Raw genomic sequence first — 18,751 nt, 5'->3', positions numbered from 1 at the left:
CAGTCATCCTGATGGGTGTATCAAGCCACTGGACCCAGATGGCTCTGGAAGAGAGTGACTTTACTGACTTGGCACAGCCCTTCTCTTAAATCCAATTCACTTGCATGTCATGGCATCACCTCCCTGATGTCATGGTCCTCTTTTAGAACAAAGGTTAAACAAGCTCTCATTATATGACTGGCCCCTGTGCTTTCCTTATCATATATCTGATAACATTTTTTGTATAATTTTTTGCACAAAAATCATTCTGTACTTTATGTATGCTCCCTATATAACAAGGACTTATTAAACATGTTCTATGTGTAATACACTTTGCAAGCCACCAAGAATACAACGATAAAATGAAAACTGATTCCTCCCCTCAAAGAGCTCACAATATATACATAGATAAGTAACTCCAAGATAATTCGTATGGGAAGAAAGCACATGGAAGGCTTCTTACAGGAGGTAAGCCCTGAGCATGGAGCAGAGAAGGAAGTCAAGTTTTAGTCAGAAGACAGAGCATCTGCTCATAGCATTCAGGACACTATTCATAGTCACAGAGGCAGGAGATAGACTAGTTTGGATGAATGGGGCATAGGCGATGTGGAAAGGAAACTGTGTGAAATAAGTCTGGCAAGGTAGGCCGGAGATAGACTCAAAATTGTTTTAAATGTCAAGTTAGACTTCTTTATCTTAAAAGCAATAGGGAACTGGGAATATTCTTGAGCAGGGAAGGTAATGATGAAAGTTCAGGAAGATTATTTGGATAGTTGTATGGAGGTGTAAGATTAGAGAAGTAGAGTCTGGAAAGAGAAAAACTAATTTTGGAAATCCTTTGCGTCATCCAAAATATTGAGTATTTATTGTATTGCATGATTGGCATCCATGAGGGTACTTGGAGGTCTGCCAAAATGACTTCTGAGCTCTATGATCTCTTTGTCATGGCAAACTTTTATAGGAAATAGAGATATTCCATATTGATACCTTTCTCTTTTTTTTGAGTTTCTTGGTATCCATTAGTAACTTGCTGCTGCAACATGTTTATCTTTATCCTTTCTTCTGATTTGGTGTTGATTCTGATCTTTGCTCTACTAAATCAATCTGACTGCACAGACTGCTGATTCAGAAACTGCTACCATAACGGTAACTTGTCATTCTGTCTGTTAAAGGGATTTTTCATTTTTATGTGTCATAATTTCCAGTGGTCATCCTTTGCCATCTTCTAAATGCATGGGTTGTTTTTTTTTTGAAGTGTTCATGCTTTACAGAAGTTTGAGCCTTTTGTGTAGTTCAAAAACATTTGGTTTTTTCATATTTTAACCCTATTTTCCAACAAGCTTTTCCCCATTATCCTCTTCTATTAATCAGTTACTTAGTATTAAAATGTTACTGCAGTTTGCGGGATCTTATTGATATCTTTGTAGAATTTATCTACTTTATCATCCTTTGCAACAAATGTCCATGAATAAAATGAATTATCTTTATGACTTTTTGCTAATGCTTATCATCAGCACAGACAGGAAAGATGGCCAAATCTTTGATGCTTTCTTGTTAATTGCTGTTGGGTACCTAATAAAATAAACCCTACCAGCTCTTTTAATTGTCCCTCTAAGAAAAGGCCTATGTGCCACCCTCCCATTTTTTGTACCTTCTAGTTTTATTCATAGTCAAATTTTGTTGACTTTGGTAGAATGTTGACTTATTGGTCCCTGAGTAAGGATCTCATATTTAGTTTCTAAAAATGGCATGATTCCTAGCATCCTCTGGTATTTTTTTCTGATAATATATATTACAATTACTACAGAAGTGTAAGGGACCAAGTCCCCCTTTTTACTCTGCATTGTTTTATGGCATTTACATCTAGTAACTAGTCTACTTTTGATAAACCACTCCATACTTAGCTTATCTTGGTGTCCAGGCGTATACTAATTCAGTTATTGGGACCATACTTTCCAGCACAGTAGAACTCCAGAGCTTGTATACTTAGATTTTGAGGGCAGGGAATGTTTAATTTCTGTCTTTGTATTCTAGCACTGAGCACAGTGTCTTGTGTAGAAAAATCTTAACAAATCCATCGAGGACAACTTGTTGGAGAACTCAATAAATGATTGTTGATTGAATTGTAAACTCGAAGCTAGTTCTACACTAAGGTGAAGTATTGGAAATGTACATTTGCGGAAGCAAGCCATCACAGTTGGATTCAAGTATCTGCTAAAAGCGTCCAACTCTTTGTTTTGGTTCTCTACAAGAACTGTAGGCACAGATATAGATTTGTCTTTATTAGAAAAAAATCTGATATTTGATATATAGCTTTATCAGGCAAATTTGAAATGATATAAAAATATGCAAAAAAAATCTTAAAAGTAGGGAATTTTCTTGCCATTCCAGCCATCTCAAACAGATTACCAATTGCTTGGCCTTTCAAAATTTTTTTCAGAAGCACGGGTATAAATTAAAGAATTAGAAATATTTGTTTTTTTAAGTGTCAACCTTTGTCTTCACACCTTGATTTAGAGTAGCCATCTTAAGGACATTTAAATTTGTTTCTCTAGTGAAAACACAAATTAAATGAATCCAGTATTTCAGTTTTAGAATTTGTCTGGTATTTCCGAATAAAGCAGAACTACAGGTACTGCAGCAATTCAAAAATAGTAATATTTTTATTTCAAGATATAATATATGATAAATTTGCATCACATAATCAGATAGTGAAATCAAAATCTTTTACTTCTGAAGATTTTGTTATTATTTTAAGGGAACATGAAGACATAGCATTATTTGAGACATTTAGGTTTTATTTTATTTTTTTTATTTAGGTTTTAAACACACTATAGTGTATCTTTTAATTTCCAGTGTGTATTGTTAAATTTGAGGGGGTTTTTTGAAGGTTTTATTTATTTCAGTTTTCAACATTCACTTGCATAAGATTTTGAGCTCCAAATTTTCTCCCCATCTCTCCCCTCCCCCATCCCAAGACACCATGCATTCTGATTACCCCCTCCCCCTCAATCTGCTCTCCCTTCTATCACAACCCTCCCTTCCCTTATCCCCATCTCATCTCTTTTCCTGTAGGGCAAGACAGATTTCTATCCCCCATTATCTGGATTTCTTATTTCCCAGTTGCACGCAAAAACAATTCTCAATATTTGTTCCTAAAACTTTGAGTTTTATCAGACACCTCCCCCATCCCCCCACCCACATTCCATAAAACTGTATTTAAACCAGATCTCTAAGGAGGTCAATCACCACTGTCTCCTACAGGAAGCAGCGTCGACTCTGCCTCCCTAAGGGAAGTAACCTATGCTCTGACTCTCAAGTGTAGTAGAGATCCTTGGGGCTCTGCCCTTCTTGAGTGCATCATCCCAATAAATGCCTTTCTTTAACTTGGAAAAATGTCTGAGTGAATTTCTTTCGATAAATAGAATTTACACATCTATTCCTCATCACTAATCATTCTATATCTATAACATTCTCTTTTCTAAATTTCATACTATACGAAGTGTAGAGTCATTCCCTGATTACCACCTAGCAAGTCTTCAGGTTTAAGATAATTTCACACAAAATAATATCTTAATTTATGTCCTTACCTGATTCACAAAGTTCAACATGTATCAAATTAAGGAATTCTACAACTTCATATCCACTCAGCTACATATATGGGGCATAGGTAGTGTTTATAAGAAAAATACTACATAAAAAATAAGTAGTGTTTATAAGAAAATCCTATTTTAAACCTCCAGAGTTTAATCCTTAATTCCTCAAACTTCTTTTGACTAGAACTTTATCTTAATATTTTGTATTCAAGAGCCTTGAGAGAAGATTTATGTGGCAGTTATTTAACAAAGATTCCTTCACAAACTTAAGATTCTTTCATACCATTATATAAGATCCTTTAAAATTTTAGGGACTTAAAAGATCTTCTTTTTCTTTTCCAGCATTATTGGAATAATTATGATGGTCAAGTGGTAGCTGGAATATTTTTACAACTACACATTAAGCATGTCAAATAAAACTATACAGATACCAACGTACTTAAGAGAAGAAAAATGAAATAAAATATTTTTTGACATCAGAGGAAAAGAAAACACGTTTTCAAAAACAAAATATTTGTGTAAAAATGGAGGGAGGGAATATAGATGAGACATCAAATAATGATCTTGTTACATTACTATTTTGATGTGTTTCATCAAGAGGTTCAAGTTTTGAAAGTCTAGTAACTGGGGGTTTCCCAGCCAACTGAAGGAAAACAAAAACATTCAAAAATATCACAGTACTGTCAAGTTGTGGGTCTGCTCAGAGTATCCTTGTTTCACAAGGAATTCCCCTGTGCGTTACAAGCCAAATAAAAAATAATGAATGATAATTCTAGAGATCGTTATATCTGTTTTAAATGTTTTCCAAGTTACATTTTTAATTAAAGGCAGTGAAGTTCATTATTTATATATCAAATTTTATTCACACAGAACAAAGAGAAAAAAATTCAGCACAATATTAATTAATAATAATGGCTTTCAGATTTAGTGATTACTAAGAAAAATCTAAAAGGAAATGTACATCTCAAGTTCAGTCATTTTAAGTGAAAGTAATACTATAAATTAAGGATCAGGTACTTTAAGTAGTGGCTTTAAAAATATTATGCAATATATCAAAATTATACAAGGAAGTCTACAGATGTGAAAAATTGTATTCTAAGGGTTCTCAATTTGAAAATTCACCATTCTGTGCTCAGATCTTTAAAAGAGAACTTGAGACCAAAACACACTTCCTATTTTCACTATGAGAATTGTACACTAAGGTTACCATGATTGGCATTTTTTTTGGAAAATGTGAAAACTCTGTAACTTAAAACTGAAAAAGTGTTCAAAAATGTTTTGGAAAAAAATTTTTTTTTTTTCTGATTACTCACCAGGGAGAGGCCATTTGGGTGATGTTACAGTCTTTGGATCAGAGTTTCCTGTATTAAGTGGTGCTACCCGGTAACTTCTTTTGAACTTGAATTTCTTATTTTTCTTCCTACTGTGATCTATAAGGCATACAAAAAGTTAAGAATATGTTGATTGACTCATTGTAAGAATTGTAACATTATATGAAATAAGTAATAATTTTTTTTTTAAGCCATCACTACTGATACTCATCCTCTATGCTATTTTTTCTGTCAGCAGACAGAAGTGGCCTTGTAAGCCATGAAAACAAAATTGAAGTTGTACTAGGTCCTACCAAGCTAGGAACGTTTTAAGGACAAGCCTGGCAACAGGTTTTCTGGCTTTGAAGCTTACCTTGCAAAGTCTGTAAAGATTCAGTGCTGAAGAGTTGGCTACTGGGTGATGAATTTAAAATCTGGATATAGTAGATCACTAAGCCACATATTGCCATGATGGTAGAAGATACCAATCACAAATCTACCACCCTCACTGGCAGTTCCAATCCATTAGTAACTCCCATCCATTTATCCTAATGTCTTCTCAGGTTAAGCATAACAAGTCTTAATATCTCTTCTATATAACAACCTTCAAACTTCTGAAGAAAGAGATCCCACAATTCTTCCTAAAAATCTTATATCTGAAAAATCTTCCTAAAATCTTCTCTTACCTAAAAGCTAAACAACCACAGTTCATTCAACAGGTTCTTGTGTGATAAGATTTTACCACTTCTCACTCTCCTGGCAGCCTTCCTAGTGACAGTATTTAGAATAAGGTAGTATACTCCCATAGTTCTATTTAAATAAGGGAGTAGGAACAGATAGGGGACAGCTGAGGCTGTTTGAACTCTTGAGTTTGGGAGTTCTGAGTTGTAGTGGGGTATGCCAATCAGGTGTCCACACTCTTCAGAATTAATATGGTGAGCCCTTGGGAACAGGGGTGTGTTCCCAGATTGCAAGTTAGAAAAAATAGGTCAAAACTACTGTGCTGATCAGCAGGAGGATCCAACCTGTAAATAGTTCCTGTGCTTCTAGCCTGGTAAGAAGGGAAATCCAATCTTATGAAACAAAAATGGTAAGCAAAACTGAAATGAATCCTAAAACATTCTTAACTTTTTATGGTGGTGATAACACACTACTGACTCATACCCAAATCCCAAAGTGTTTAACAGAACAAGCAAAAAAAACCCTTCCCAAACTCTTGAACTTCTTACAATGCTATCTTGTACTTGTAGAGTTTATTGAATTCAATTACAAGACTTTCCAGGCTCATCTTATTAGATTTCCCCAGACTTGCTACTTCATGGAGATTACAATGAAGTAGATCTCAGTTTTTTCATATTAGCATCATGTTATCTACAAATGGGATTAAGCATTCCACCTAAGTCTTTAAATCATTAAAAGAAACAGTAAACTGAAAAGGCCAAAGGCAGAGTACTGAGGCAATCGTGACCGAAGACAATCTTCCATGCTTGTATTACTCTACATTAATATCTTTGGTTTAGATAATTTGACTTAGTTCTGATTTTGCATAATTGGACACTATCATCAAAGTCCACATCCTTCTGTCTCCAAGAGGATATTATGAGGGATAATGTCAAAACAGCCTTGCTAAAATCCAGGCATACAACGTTTGTGGGAATTCCTGATGTATCAAACGTACCAATACAGTAACTGGCAAAAAATGAAATGAAGTTAGTGGCAATTACTTCTTCTTAATGGATTTACACTGGCTCCAAGTGATATTATCTTCTCGAAGTGGACACAAACTACTACATTTTGATGATTCATTTGAGATTCTTTTCTAGGTGTCAAGATCATTGGCTATAGCACAGAACTGATTTCTTATCCTGTTTTAGAAAATCAGGAACATGCTTAACCATTTGTGGTCTTACTATACTATTATTACCCATTTGTTTAGCTCAGGTGATTAAAAAAATGCCATTCACATATGTTGTGATATGGATGCCTTGATTTTAAATTCACATCAGTATTTGGGGAATTATGAATTTCATTGGTGAATGAATTTCATTCATTCATCTTTCCACTAATATAGACAATAAACACCCTCTTTTGGTAGATGTCTTTTAGGAGTTTCTGTGACTGAATACCCATGAAACAATATGAGCCGAGTAATAACCCCTTCAGACAAATAGTAAGTAAACAATCAAAACACAAACTCAGATGAGACAACAATATCAAAATGCCTACATGTGAAGCCTCAAAGGGGAATATGAAATGGTCTCAAGACCAAAAATACCTCTCAGAAGACCTCAAAAAGGATTTAAAAACCAATTAACAGAAGAAGAATTGAGGAAAGACATGAATTATGCAAGAGAATTATTAAAAAAAATTGGCAGATTGGAAAAGGAAGCACAAAAATTCGCTGTAGAAAACAATTCCTTAAAAAATAAAACTGAGAAAAAGGAAAAAAAATCCCCTGAAGAAAACATCTCCTTTAAAAGTAGAACTGGCCAGCCGACACAAGATAGAGGAATAAAGGCAGTGACTTTCTTGAACTCTCCTCCAAAAACCTTTAAAAATTACTCTAAACAAATTCTAGAGGGGCGGAGCCAAGATGGTGGAGTGAGAGCAACAACTCACCTAAGCTCTTGGAGAAATTCCCTCAGATACCTCTGAAAGGAGAATCTGACCAAATTTTGGAGGTGCCGAATCCAGTGGGAAACAGACCGTGGCAGATTTGGAGGCCAGGACAGACTGGAAGGTCCACGGAAAAGATCTATTCCGTGGGGGGTGAATGCACAGTGCATGCACAGCTGAGCAGAAGGGCCCCGGGAAACCTGAGAGCATCAGGTGGAACCAGAGGAGCGGCACCGGAGGGTAGGAGACCAGCAGAGGTCAAGGAGTGGCAGCCCCTGAGCGCCAGATATCAGCGCAGCAGCTCCTGAGACTTTTCAGCCCGCATGTTAAACATTGGTAAGTCACCTACTTGAACTTCTGGGAGCCAAGATGGCGAAATGATCAGTAAATGCTCTCTCCTCCCCACTTGATGACCATAAAAGAACCATAAAATATTTCCCCAGAAAAATCCTGGATCAGCGGAGGGGGCAAATAGTCTCATAACACCCGAGGCTAGGAAAATAGCTAAGAGGGATTCCTCCTACTGTGGCGGAGGCAAACTGGAAGGACAGAGGACCCAGGGCAGAGAAAACTCACACTAGGACCCAGGCAAGCCTCAGCACTAGGACCCAGGCAAGCCTCAGCGCCAGGAGAGGAGCCCCAGGAGGGGTGGAAACTCGCACTAGCATCTAGGCATGCCTCAGCACTCCAGGGGAAACGGGAAGACAATAGGGCAGCTGGGATCACCATCCCCTGAGCCTGCCTTTGCCCCATTTCAGCTGAGGAGATCTCCCATGGCCAGACCACTCCTCCCCCACACTTAACAAGCTAACCCCGGGGATGATCCAGGAAACACAAAACAAAAACCTACTCTTAGCTTTCTCACACATCAGCTCACCAAGTTCTGCAGTATGTAACTGAAAGAACCAGAAGCCACAACACACAATCACCATCATGAATAAAAAAAAGCAAAATAAGCACAAAAAAACCATAGTATCTTTCTATGGGGATAAGGACCAAAACAAATACCAAAGAGGTCAGTACTGAGACTGTACTTCCAACTGAAACTTCAGAAGGGACTATGAACTGCTCGCATGCACAAACAGCTCTCCTGAAACAGCTGAAGAAGGAAATAGAAGAAAAACTGGCCAATGATTTTAAAATTATAAAAAAAGAATTCACTGATGAGAACATCTCTTTGAAAAGGAAAATTGAACAAATGGAAAAGGAAGTACAAAAATTAACTGGAGAAATAACTCCCTAAAAGGAACAGTTGGTCAAATGGAAAAGGAAACACAAAACCTAAACAATTTGATAAAGATTAGAATTGGACAAGTAGAAACTAATGACTCAACGAGACAGCAAGTATCAGTCAAACAAAATCTAAAGAATGAAAAGACAGAAGAAAATGTAAAATATCTAATTGGAAAAACAACTGACTTGGAAAATAGATCCAGGAGAGGAAACTTAAGAATTATTGGCCTGCCAGAAAGCCATGATGAAAAAAAGAGTCTGGGCAATATCTTCCAGGAAATCATCAAGGAAAACTGCCCAGAAGTCCTAGACTCAGAGGGCAAAATAGTCATCGAAAGAATCCACCGTTCCCCTCCCGAAAGAGATCCCAAACTCAAAACCCCAAGAAATATCGTTGCCAAATTCCAGAACTATCAAGGGAAAGAGAAAATACTACAGGCAGCCAGAAAGAAACCATTCAAATATCAAGGAGCTACAGTCAGGATCACACAGGACCTTGCAGCTTCTATATTAAAAGACCAAAAGAATTGGAATCTAATATTCCTTAAGGCAAAGGAGTTGGGACTATAACCAAGGATAAACTACCCAGTAAAGTTCACCATAACATTTCAGGCAAGGAGAAAGTCATTCAACGAAGTAAGGGATTTCCAGACCTTCCTGACAAAAAGGTCAGAACTTAATAGACAATTCGATCTTCAAATGCAGGTATCAAGAGAATCATAAAAGGTAAACGGGGGAAAAAAAAACCTGTTACTCAATTTGGGCAAACTGTTTACTTCCATATAAGGGAAGATGATACCTCTTAATCTTGAGAATTGTGCATCTATTATGAGGTATAAAAGGGATATACATAGATGGAATGGGTATAAAGTAAATGATGTCATGTTAAAAATATTTTAAGTATGTGAAGGGATTGTAACAGGAGGTGTGAAAAGGAGGAAGCAGAAAATGGTAAATTACATCAGAGGAAGAAGTACAAAATTATAGTAGAGGGAAAGAGGGGAGGGAGATGAGCATTGTTTGAGAGGTACTCTCATCTGATTTGTTTCAAGGAGGGAACAATAAAGTTAAGTAGATAATCCTAACCAGCTCTTTTAGGCAGTAGGTGGGGAAGGGGGAAGAAAGGGAAAGGAAACTAAAAGGGAGGGAAGAAGCAATAAGGGGAAAGAGGAGTAAAAGGGAGGGGGGCTAAAAGAAGGAAGGGAAGGCTTCAGGAGGAGCTAGTGAAAGTCAAAACTATTGAGGAGGGGAAGGGAAATGGGAGAGCTAAAAGCACAAACGGTGGGAAAGAGGATAGAGGGAAATACACAGATTGTAATCATAACAGAATGTGAATGGAATGAACTCTCCCATAAAACAGAGACAGTTAGCAGAATGGATTAAAAGCCATAATCCAACAATATGATGTTAACAAGAAACACATTTGAAACAGGGGGATACACACAGGATAAAGGTCAAAGGTTGGAGCAGAATATATTGTGCTTCAGCTGATGTAAGAAAAGCAGGAGTAGCAATCCTAATCTCAGACAAAGCAAAAGCAGATAGATCTAATCAAAAGAGATAAGAAAGGAAACTATATCCTGCTAAAAGGTACCACAGACAATGAAGCAATATCATTACTAAACAGGTATGCTCCAAATGGTATAGCATCCAAATTCTTAGAGGAGAGGTTAGGGGAGTTGAAGGAAGAAACTGACAGCAAAACTATGCTAGTGGGGGACCCTCAACCTCCCCCTCTCTGAACTTGATAAATCTAACCTCAAAATAAACAAGAAAGAGGTGAAGGAGGTAAATAAACAAATTCTAGAGCAGCAGAACCCACAAAAAACTGGAGTGAAACAAATTCCCAGCCTAAGATGACTTGGAAGGTCAGCAGGAAAGGTCTGTTGCACCAGGGTGAGAGAAGAGTACGGTCCATCAGAGGCCATACCAGCACAGACTGAATCCCAGCAAACCTGGAACAGGCCGTGGAGTGACTGAATCAGTGGCAGCAGTAGCATTTTCCAGTTATCTCAGCCCACAGATGGCAAAGACAGCTAAGAAGGTAAGCGGGAATGGGTTTTCACAGCTGGATGAGAGTCAAGCCCAGGTGGCATCAGCATAGCCACAGTCAAAACAAACCAGTAGCAGTCGCAGTGTCAGGTGCTGCTTCCAGAGCTCTCAGCCAACAGACAGTAAAGGAGTCCAACAACTGGTCAGAAGGAGATTTCAAGGGACTTTTTGCTAGCACTGAGGCATGATTCTGTTGCTCTGCCCATACCTGGACCTGGGTCACAGTCCTGGGTGGTAGTCCCAGGGTGAGGCATAGCAGAGTTTGCTGCAGCAGTGGAAAGGGGAGCCCCTCACAGTTCCAGGGCAGAAAAGAATGCTTGTGACCACAGCAAGGCCAGGAGAGTAATAAAAACCTCTCCTTGATCACACCACCTTAGAAGAACTGAAAACTTACAGGTTCCTAGAAGGATCTCTGAAAACAGCTGCTCAAAACCCAGGAAGCTTTGGACAGTGCAGTTTCCACCCTGGAAGCAGAGCATTACCTTAACAAACAGGAAAAAAGTCAAGTAACGGGCTGGAAAAATGAACAAACAATGGGAAAAGTGTCACAATGGTGACAAGAAAAATCCAAACACATACTCGGAAGAAGATAACAAAATCAAAGTTCTTACGTTCAAAGCCTCCAAGAAAAATATGAATTTTTCTCAGGCCATGTAAGAGTTCAACAAGTTTTTGGAAAATCAAGAAAGAGAGTTAGAGGAAAAACTGGAAAGAGAAATGAGAGTGATGCAAGAAAAATCATGAAAAATGAGTCAACAACTTGATAAAGAACATGAAAAATACTGAAGACAAAAAACCTTAAAAACACTATGCCAAACACTAAAGAGGGGCAAAAAGCCAATGAGAAAAATGCCTTACAAAGTAAAAGTGGCCAAATGGAAAAGGAGGTCCAAAACCACACTGAAGAAAATAATTCCTTAAAAGTTAGAATGGAGCAAACGGAAGCTAATGACTTAATGAGAAATCAAGAAATGATAAAAACAAAACCAAAAGAATGAAAAATAGAAGAAAATGTGAAATATTTCATTGGAAAAAGAACTGACCTGGAAAAGAGATTCAGGAGCGATGATTTAAAAAGTATTGGACTACCAGAAAGCTGTGATCAAAAAAATATACATATATATATTATCTTTCAAGAAATTATCAAGGAAAACCGCCCTGATATCTTAGAAGCAGATGGTAAAATAGAAAATAAAAGAATCCACTGATCACCTCAGGAAAGAGATCCCCAAAGGGAAGAAAAAAAAAACTCCCAGGAATATTATATCCAAACTGCAGAGTTCCCAGGTCAAGGAGAAAATATTGCAAGCATCAAGAAAGAAACAATTCAAGTACGGTAGAGCAACAGTCAGGATAACACAGGATTTAGCAGCTTCTACATTAAAGGATCAGAGGGCTTGGAATATGATATTTCGGAGGGCAAAGGAGCTAGAATTACAACAAAGAACCACCTACCCACCAAAACTGAGTATAATCCTTCAGGGGGAAAAAACAGACATTCAATGAAACAGAGGACTTTCAAGTGTTCTTGGTGAAAAGACCAGAGCTAAATAGAAAATTTGATTTTCATATATAAGACTCAAGAGAAGCATAAAAAGATACATAGGAAAGGAAAATCATAAGGAACTTATTAAATTGCTTACATCCCTACATGGGAAGATGATATTTGTAACTCATAAGACCATTCTCATTAATAGGGTACTTAGGAGTGGATACAGATGTGAGCTGAACATGAAGGGATGATGTCTAAAAAATAAAATTAAGAGGGAAAAGGAAAATACTAGGAGAAAAAGGATGGAAGAAGCAGAATAGGGTAAATTATCTTACATAAAAAGAGGCCAAAAAAAGCTTTTACACTAAAGGGGAAGAAGGTGGAGGTGAGGGGGAGTGAGTGAACTTTACTGTCATCAAAACTGGCTCAAAGAGGGAATAACATACACCTTCAACTGGGTATAGAAATCAATCTTCCCCTACAGGAAAGTAGGAGGGGAAGGAGATAAAGGGGAGAATGGGGGATGGTGACAGAAGGGAGGGCAGATTGGGGAGGGGCTAGTCAGACACAAAACACTTTTGAGGAGGGCCAGGGAGAAAGGAGAATATAAGGAGTAAGAGGGGATAGGATGGAGGGAAATACAATTAGCCATAGTAACTGTGAAAAATTTTGAAGCAAGTTTCTCTGATAAAAGCCTCATTTCTGTAACATACAGAGAACTGAGTCAAATTTATAAAAATATGATCCATTCCCCAAATGAAAAATAATCAAGAGATGAACAGTTTTCAGATGAAGTAATCAAAGCTATCTATAGCCACTAGAGGGGGAAAAAACTCCAACTCACATTTGATAAATGGTCAAAGGATATAAACAGAAATTTTCAGATGAAGAAAATTAAAGTTAGGTAGAGCCATATGAAAGAAATGATCTATATCACTACTGATGAGAGAAATGCAAATTAAAACAACTCTGATGTACCAGCTCATCTCTATCAGACTGGCTAATATGAAAGAAAAGGAAATAAATGGTGGAGAAAATGTGGGAAAATTGGAACACTAATGTATTGTTGGTGGAGTTGTGAACTGACTCAACCATTCTGTAAAGCAATTTGGAACTATGCCCAAAGGGCTATAAAACCATGCATACCCTTTGACCTAGCAATACCACTACAAGGTCTGTATCACTAAAGAGATTTTAAAAAAAGAAAAAAGGATACATATGTATAAAAATATTAATAGCAGCGCTTTAAAGGGGACAAAGAATTGGAAATTGAGTGGGTAGACTTCAGAAAAATCTGGAGTTACATGAACTGAAGCTCAGGGAAGTAAGCAGAACCAGGAAAACATGATATACAGTAACAGCAACTTTGAGTAATGATCAACTATGACTGACTTAGCTCTACTCAGCAATACAGAGATCCAAGAAAATTCCAAGACTCATAATGGAAAACACTATCCATATCCAGAGAAAGAACCATGGGGTCAGAATGCATATCGAAGACTACTTTCATTTTTGGGTTTTTTTTTTGGCATTTTCCTTTTGTTCCATTTTCTTCTTTCACAACATGACTAATGTGGAAATATGTTTACATGACTGCACAAGTATAGCCTATATCAGATTGTTTGCCATCTTTTGGAAGGGTAGAACTCAAAATCTTATAAAAAACAAATGCTGAAAAGTATTATTACATATAACTGGAAAAAAATACTATTTACAAAAAAAATGTTGAGCTCAACAATCTTAGAAAAACATGAAAAAACTTGCAGAAAATCATGAAGAGAAAACTGAACAGAACCAAGACAACATTTCGCACAGTTAACAGCAGCAATGCTGTTTTAAAAATGACTGGAGTGAGTTATTTGGAGTATTCTAATCTAACCCTAACCCAGATTAACTATAAAGGTCATATGGACATATACATATACATACATACGTATATAAACACTATGTTATGGAAATGCTTGCTTTATTCCATAAATATAAATTAATGTAATAAAAAAAAGGAGGGAAAGAAAAAGAAAAAAAATTGTATTGGCCAAAGGCTTGATAAATCTCTCTACTCTATGTCACCTCTCTCTCATCATGCTCAAAACTGAACTCACCTTTCAAAAGTCACTTATCTATTCCTATCACGTGAACCACAATCAGTTGGGCTTGCAACCTCAGTGTCATTCCTGAGTCCTTACTAGCCCATGTCCTACACATTCAACTACTTAACAAACATTAAAGTTCTACCCCTACTATATCTCTTTTACATGTCCTCCTCTCTCTACTCACACTCTAGTCCTGGCGCTAACTTCTGCTTGGACTATTGCAAAAGCAATAAGTGTCTCTAACTTGTCTCCCTCTTTCCAATTCATCCTCCATATAGCTGCCAAAATCACCCACTTAATAAACTCCAAAGGTTTCCAATTACTGCTGTGATAAAATATACCATGTCTTTACATGGTATATTTATTACAACCCACCCCCAATCTAAGTATCAGGGACTTATTGAGTTGCCTTCACACACTCTAAAGTCTAGTTAGTTCTTAATGTTTGACACATGACAATCCCTTTCAAATCTCTATGCCTTTGTACAGGCTGACTTCTGTGGCTAGAACAGCCTCTTTATTTTTCTCTGCCTCTTAAAATCCCTAGTTTTCTTCAGAGCTCAGCTAAAGCCACAGCTTCAATGTGAAAACCTTCCCTGTTCTCTGTTGTGGCTTTTCTCACTTGTCTGGTCCTTTCCAAATTACTTTGCATTTACTTTGTATACACTTGTGTATTTCCCAAGATATAACGCAAACTATATTTAACAAGAGTCATTTTCATTTCAGTTTTTGTATCCCCCAACATCTAGCACAGTGTCTTTCACATAGCAGTTGCTTAACAAACATCCATCACTTGATTAATGGTATGAGCTAATGAAGCATTGATAATTTACTCATGCAGATCTTAAATATTACAGAGATATATTATTAACCAGAAGAGGAACTGTTTCTCTATGACATCTGAACAACTGATTTATAATATTAGACAAATCAACAACCAACTAAAAAAAGAAAACAAAAAAGGCAGCTCGTCATTTTAGCATCACACAGGAGGAAAAAATGGCTGGTTCACTTTCAGCTAGGCATTGTTGAGCAACTTGGAGTGAACCTAATTGTAAGAATACTTTTGAAATGCAGTCTGTAATGTTACTAAGAGGGGAAAAAAGAGTAAGCCAATAAAAAGATCAAAAACAAACAAACAAGTAAATAAGTTATCACCTGACTCATAGCATTCAGAGGACTGTTCTGTTTCAGTTTCCTTGTCTTCAAATTGTGTTAATGCCACCGTCTTATGAGGGTTTACGAATTCATAATCAGTGCTTTTTTGGCTGCTGCTGCTGATACAGCTCTGCGTATCAACTTGCTCCTGTTCTGTCCTATGTTTCAGAAGAATTCTGTTTGTATCATTATCCATCCTCTGCCTTTTTTTTTCACTCTAACAAAAATAAAGCATAGCATCTTTACTATCAAAATGTGTTTGATGTAGTTTCAAAATCTAAAGCATTAAGTCTTAAAATAACCATTGAGAAAAAAGGTAAAATTGGAATCTTTTAAAAACGTTAATATATTTCAAGAAATAAGAAAGCAAAAAAAAAAAATTCACATTGCTACAATATAACCCAAGAAAGTGAAAATAAAATCGAGTTGTTTTTTTTTTCATTACAACAGTTTAGAAAGAACATTAGCTGTTGGATAGATTTTTTTTAAACAAACTTTTAGGAAGAAAAAGTCACACATCATAAAAATAAAACAGAACTACTTCAATGCACATAAAGAGAATTTTGAGGTTTTATAACCTAAAAAAAAAGGTGCACATATTTTCCCATTTTAATGTATGATCTACTACAGGCCTGGTTACAGGTTGTCCAGGCCTGATCAACTAAGTGTTTTTATAAACATACAATGTGTAATTTCATCATATCAATACTCATTTGGGATTTTTAGCATGAAGCCTAGTTCACCATGTTCTACAGTAATGTTTCTCTTCTGTATACTGTGAGATGTAGCAAGCTTTATGGGATGTATCACGGTACCGTCTACTCTGTATGGGCAATTTACTGAAATACTGCTTATAAAAACATTTACCATAGTATACAAAGGTCATTACTTACAAGCTCCTCACACAAAATAAATGTGTGTATCAAAGTATAAAATGTTTCAATGTTTCCTTTTATACAATGTTTTCAAATGAACAAAAAAAGAATGTATTTAATAAAAATCAGACATGATAACTCATGTTACTGAAGCTACTTTATTGTACTCATCCCTGCAAACAGGAATACCATTAAAGAAAATGGAACTAAAGCACTAGAAAATATAGGAAACTCTCTGGTATCTGAAGAACCAACATATTGATATTATGAAAACTAAGTAGTGGTAATATGTTCTTCTGTAAACTGCCTTCCCATCTCAGCAACAGCAGCTAGTGGGATGAAATCAATCATTACCTGCTGCCCAATGGGAAACTGTAAGGAAGCAATGAGGAGGATTTCAGAAGACAATATGCATAAGCAGAAGCAACAACTTGGTTATATAGGTAGTCCACCAGGGAATAGAATATAAGCCCAGAAGCTGCCAAGATTAAGGAGTTGTTGAGATATGCAAAAGATCAGGTAAGCTCTCAATCCTAGGAGATGTCACATAGGCATGGACACATGGACACATGCACACACTCAACTAAGAATTCAATCTATAAATTAATTTCAGTAAAAATCTTAGGCAACTAATATTGAGACACATGAGTGTTTATGGTATTTTACAATACTTTACATTGGACTTAGAATATGGTCAGAAAACAATTTATAAATCCTAAAATGCATTGACATATTAGCACAATGAGATAACAGCAGCAAGACGTAGGGAAAGAAGAGACATAACATTTAAGAATAAATGTCCTAACAAGAACAACAATTCTGAAATGTAAGAAACAATGACAGCAGTTTATATTCTTTTATTCATACCCTCATTTTGCATCAGTTCATTCTCATCTCTGACCCCTGTGCTTTTCACATTCACAGAGAGAGGGATAGGTTCAGAACTTGTATAAAGATCTTCCACTGAGCAAGGAACTTCTTCTACTAAAGCAGGGCAGCACCTTCTCTGCAATTCAGAATCATTCAGAGTTGCCTGAATACTTACAAGTTAAGGGACTTGCCCAGAGTCACACAGTCACTATATGTCAGAGACAAGAATATGTCTCCCTGGCTTTGAGACTAGCTATCTATTCACTTTCACCACACTATCTCTACACCGGGGGAGAAAATCATATTGGTTATTCATCCATCAGACCCATTGGGTGTCTCTTGGTAACTATTTCTCTGGCTTTCCTTCAATGTTTTTCTACATACTTTCTTATGAACTGTGGCTTAAAAACAAAAACTGCATTTATCATCACACATACCTCTCGAACTACTACACTGATGGGCTGAAAAGGGTTGAGGACAACTTGATCAGAATCCCAATCAGAATCATTACTTCTGTCATGTTCAGGGTGCTCTGTAGCATGTTCTCTCTCCACCTGCTCTTTCTCCTTTTGTTCTCTGTTAGATGAAGCAGCAAAAAAAAAAAAAAAAAAAAAGTTTTATTCAAAAGTCTCAATTTATATTAAGTAACTTGCAAATAACTTAATTTTTTAAATGCAAATAATTCAAAATAAATATTACGTGTAAATGATCTTTGGTCATTTTTCAGGACTTCAAACTTTAGCCTAACTAAACCCTGTGGTAGCCTCGGTCCATGATTACTTTTCTCTTTCCCTACCCTTGAATAGGCTGGTCCCCAGGAGTAAAACACATTCTTCTTACCTCCACCCCTTAGAATCCCAGGTTTTCTTCACATCTAAACTCATGAGGCATTTTCTGGTTTCCCTAATTCCTAGTACCCTGCTAAAATTACTTTGTGTATAACAAGTATCTACATAAATGCCCACATGCTGTTTCCATCAATAGAATGCAAGTTCCTTGAGAATTTGAGGGATTGTTTGGATTTTGTCTTTCTGTTCCAGCACCTACAAAACCTAGCCAACAATACGTTTTTAACAAATGCTTGTTTATGGATCGATTTTTTCTTTACCTTAAGTAAAACTGACTTCCAACCTCATGAAGGTTTTAAAAAATTACTGTTTATTCCAACTGACAATAATTTGTTTACCAATTTCCTCAAATTAAAAAAAAAAATTCTGCATTAGCAGTGGTGTGCAAGACACAAAGAACTTTTTCCCAAAAATCTTTTACCTTCTCTATGACATAACTCATGTTTGACATATATAGTATGACATACTAGGTAATTATTCTTTTGACCTCTATTTCCTGTCTTTTTCTTGAATATATTTATGTAAAAACTGACCATGAAGAGCTATAGATAGAATTTGCTCACATGTTTAAAAGAGAGAAAAACAAGTAGAAAAAGATACATCATTAGAATTCGTGTTTAAATGACTGC

The 18,751-nt window shown here is 36.5% G+C and overlaps 1 protein-coding gene across 2 annotated transcripts in view; it reads right to left on the bottom strand.

The window, feature by feature from the left end:
• The window catches only part of ARL13B (ARF like GTPase 13B), a 53,002-nt gene that overhangs the window by 9,649 nt on the left and 24,602 nt on the right, over nt 1-18,751 (bottom strand). For both annotated transcript variants that reach the window (XM_072621668.1, XM_072621667.1), the window contains exons 6-8: nt 17,712-17,850; nt 15,530-15,746; nt 4,889-5,005 (exon numbers count right to left, since the gene is read on the bottom strand). In XM_072621668.1, the coding sequence (XP_072477769.1) occupies nt 4,889-5,005; nt 15,530-15,746; nt 17,712-17,850 (473 nt within the window). The remainder of the gene's footprint in view (nt 1-4,888; nt 5,006-15,529; nt 15,747-17,711; nt 17,851-18,751) is intronic.

This window comes from Notamacropus eugenii, chromosome 6 (assembly GCF_028372415.1).
Source record: "Notamacropus eugenii isolate mMacEug1 chromosome 6, mMacEug1.pri_v2, whole genome shotgun sequence".
Taxonomy (NCBI): Eukaryota; Metazoa; Chordata; class Mammalia; order Diprotodontia; family Macropodidae; genus Notamacropus; species Notamacropus eugenii.
Note: the sequence above shows the minus strand (reverse complement) of the source record. Positions and strands in the feature narration are given on the sequence as shown.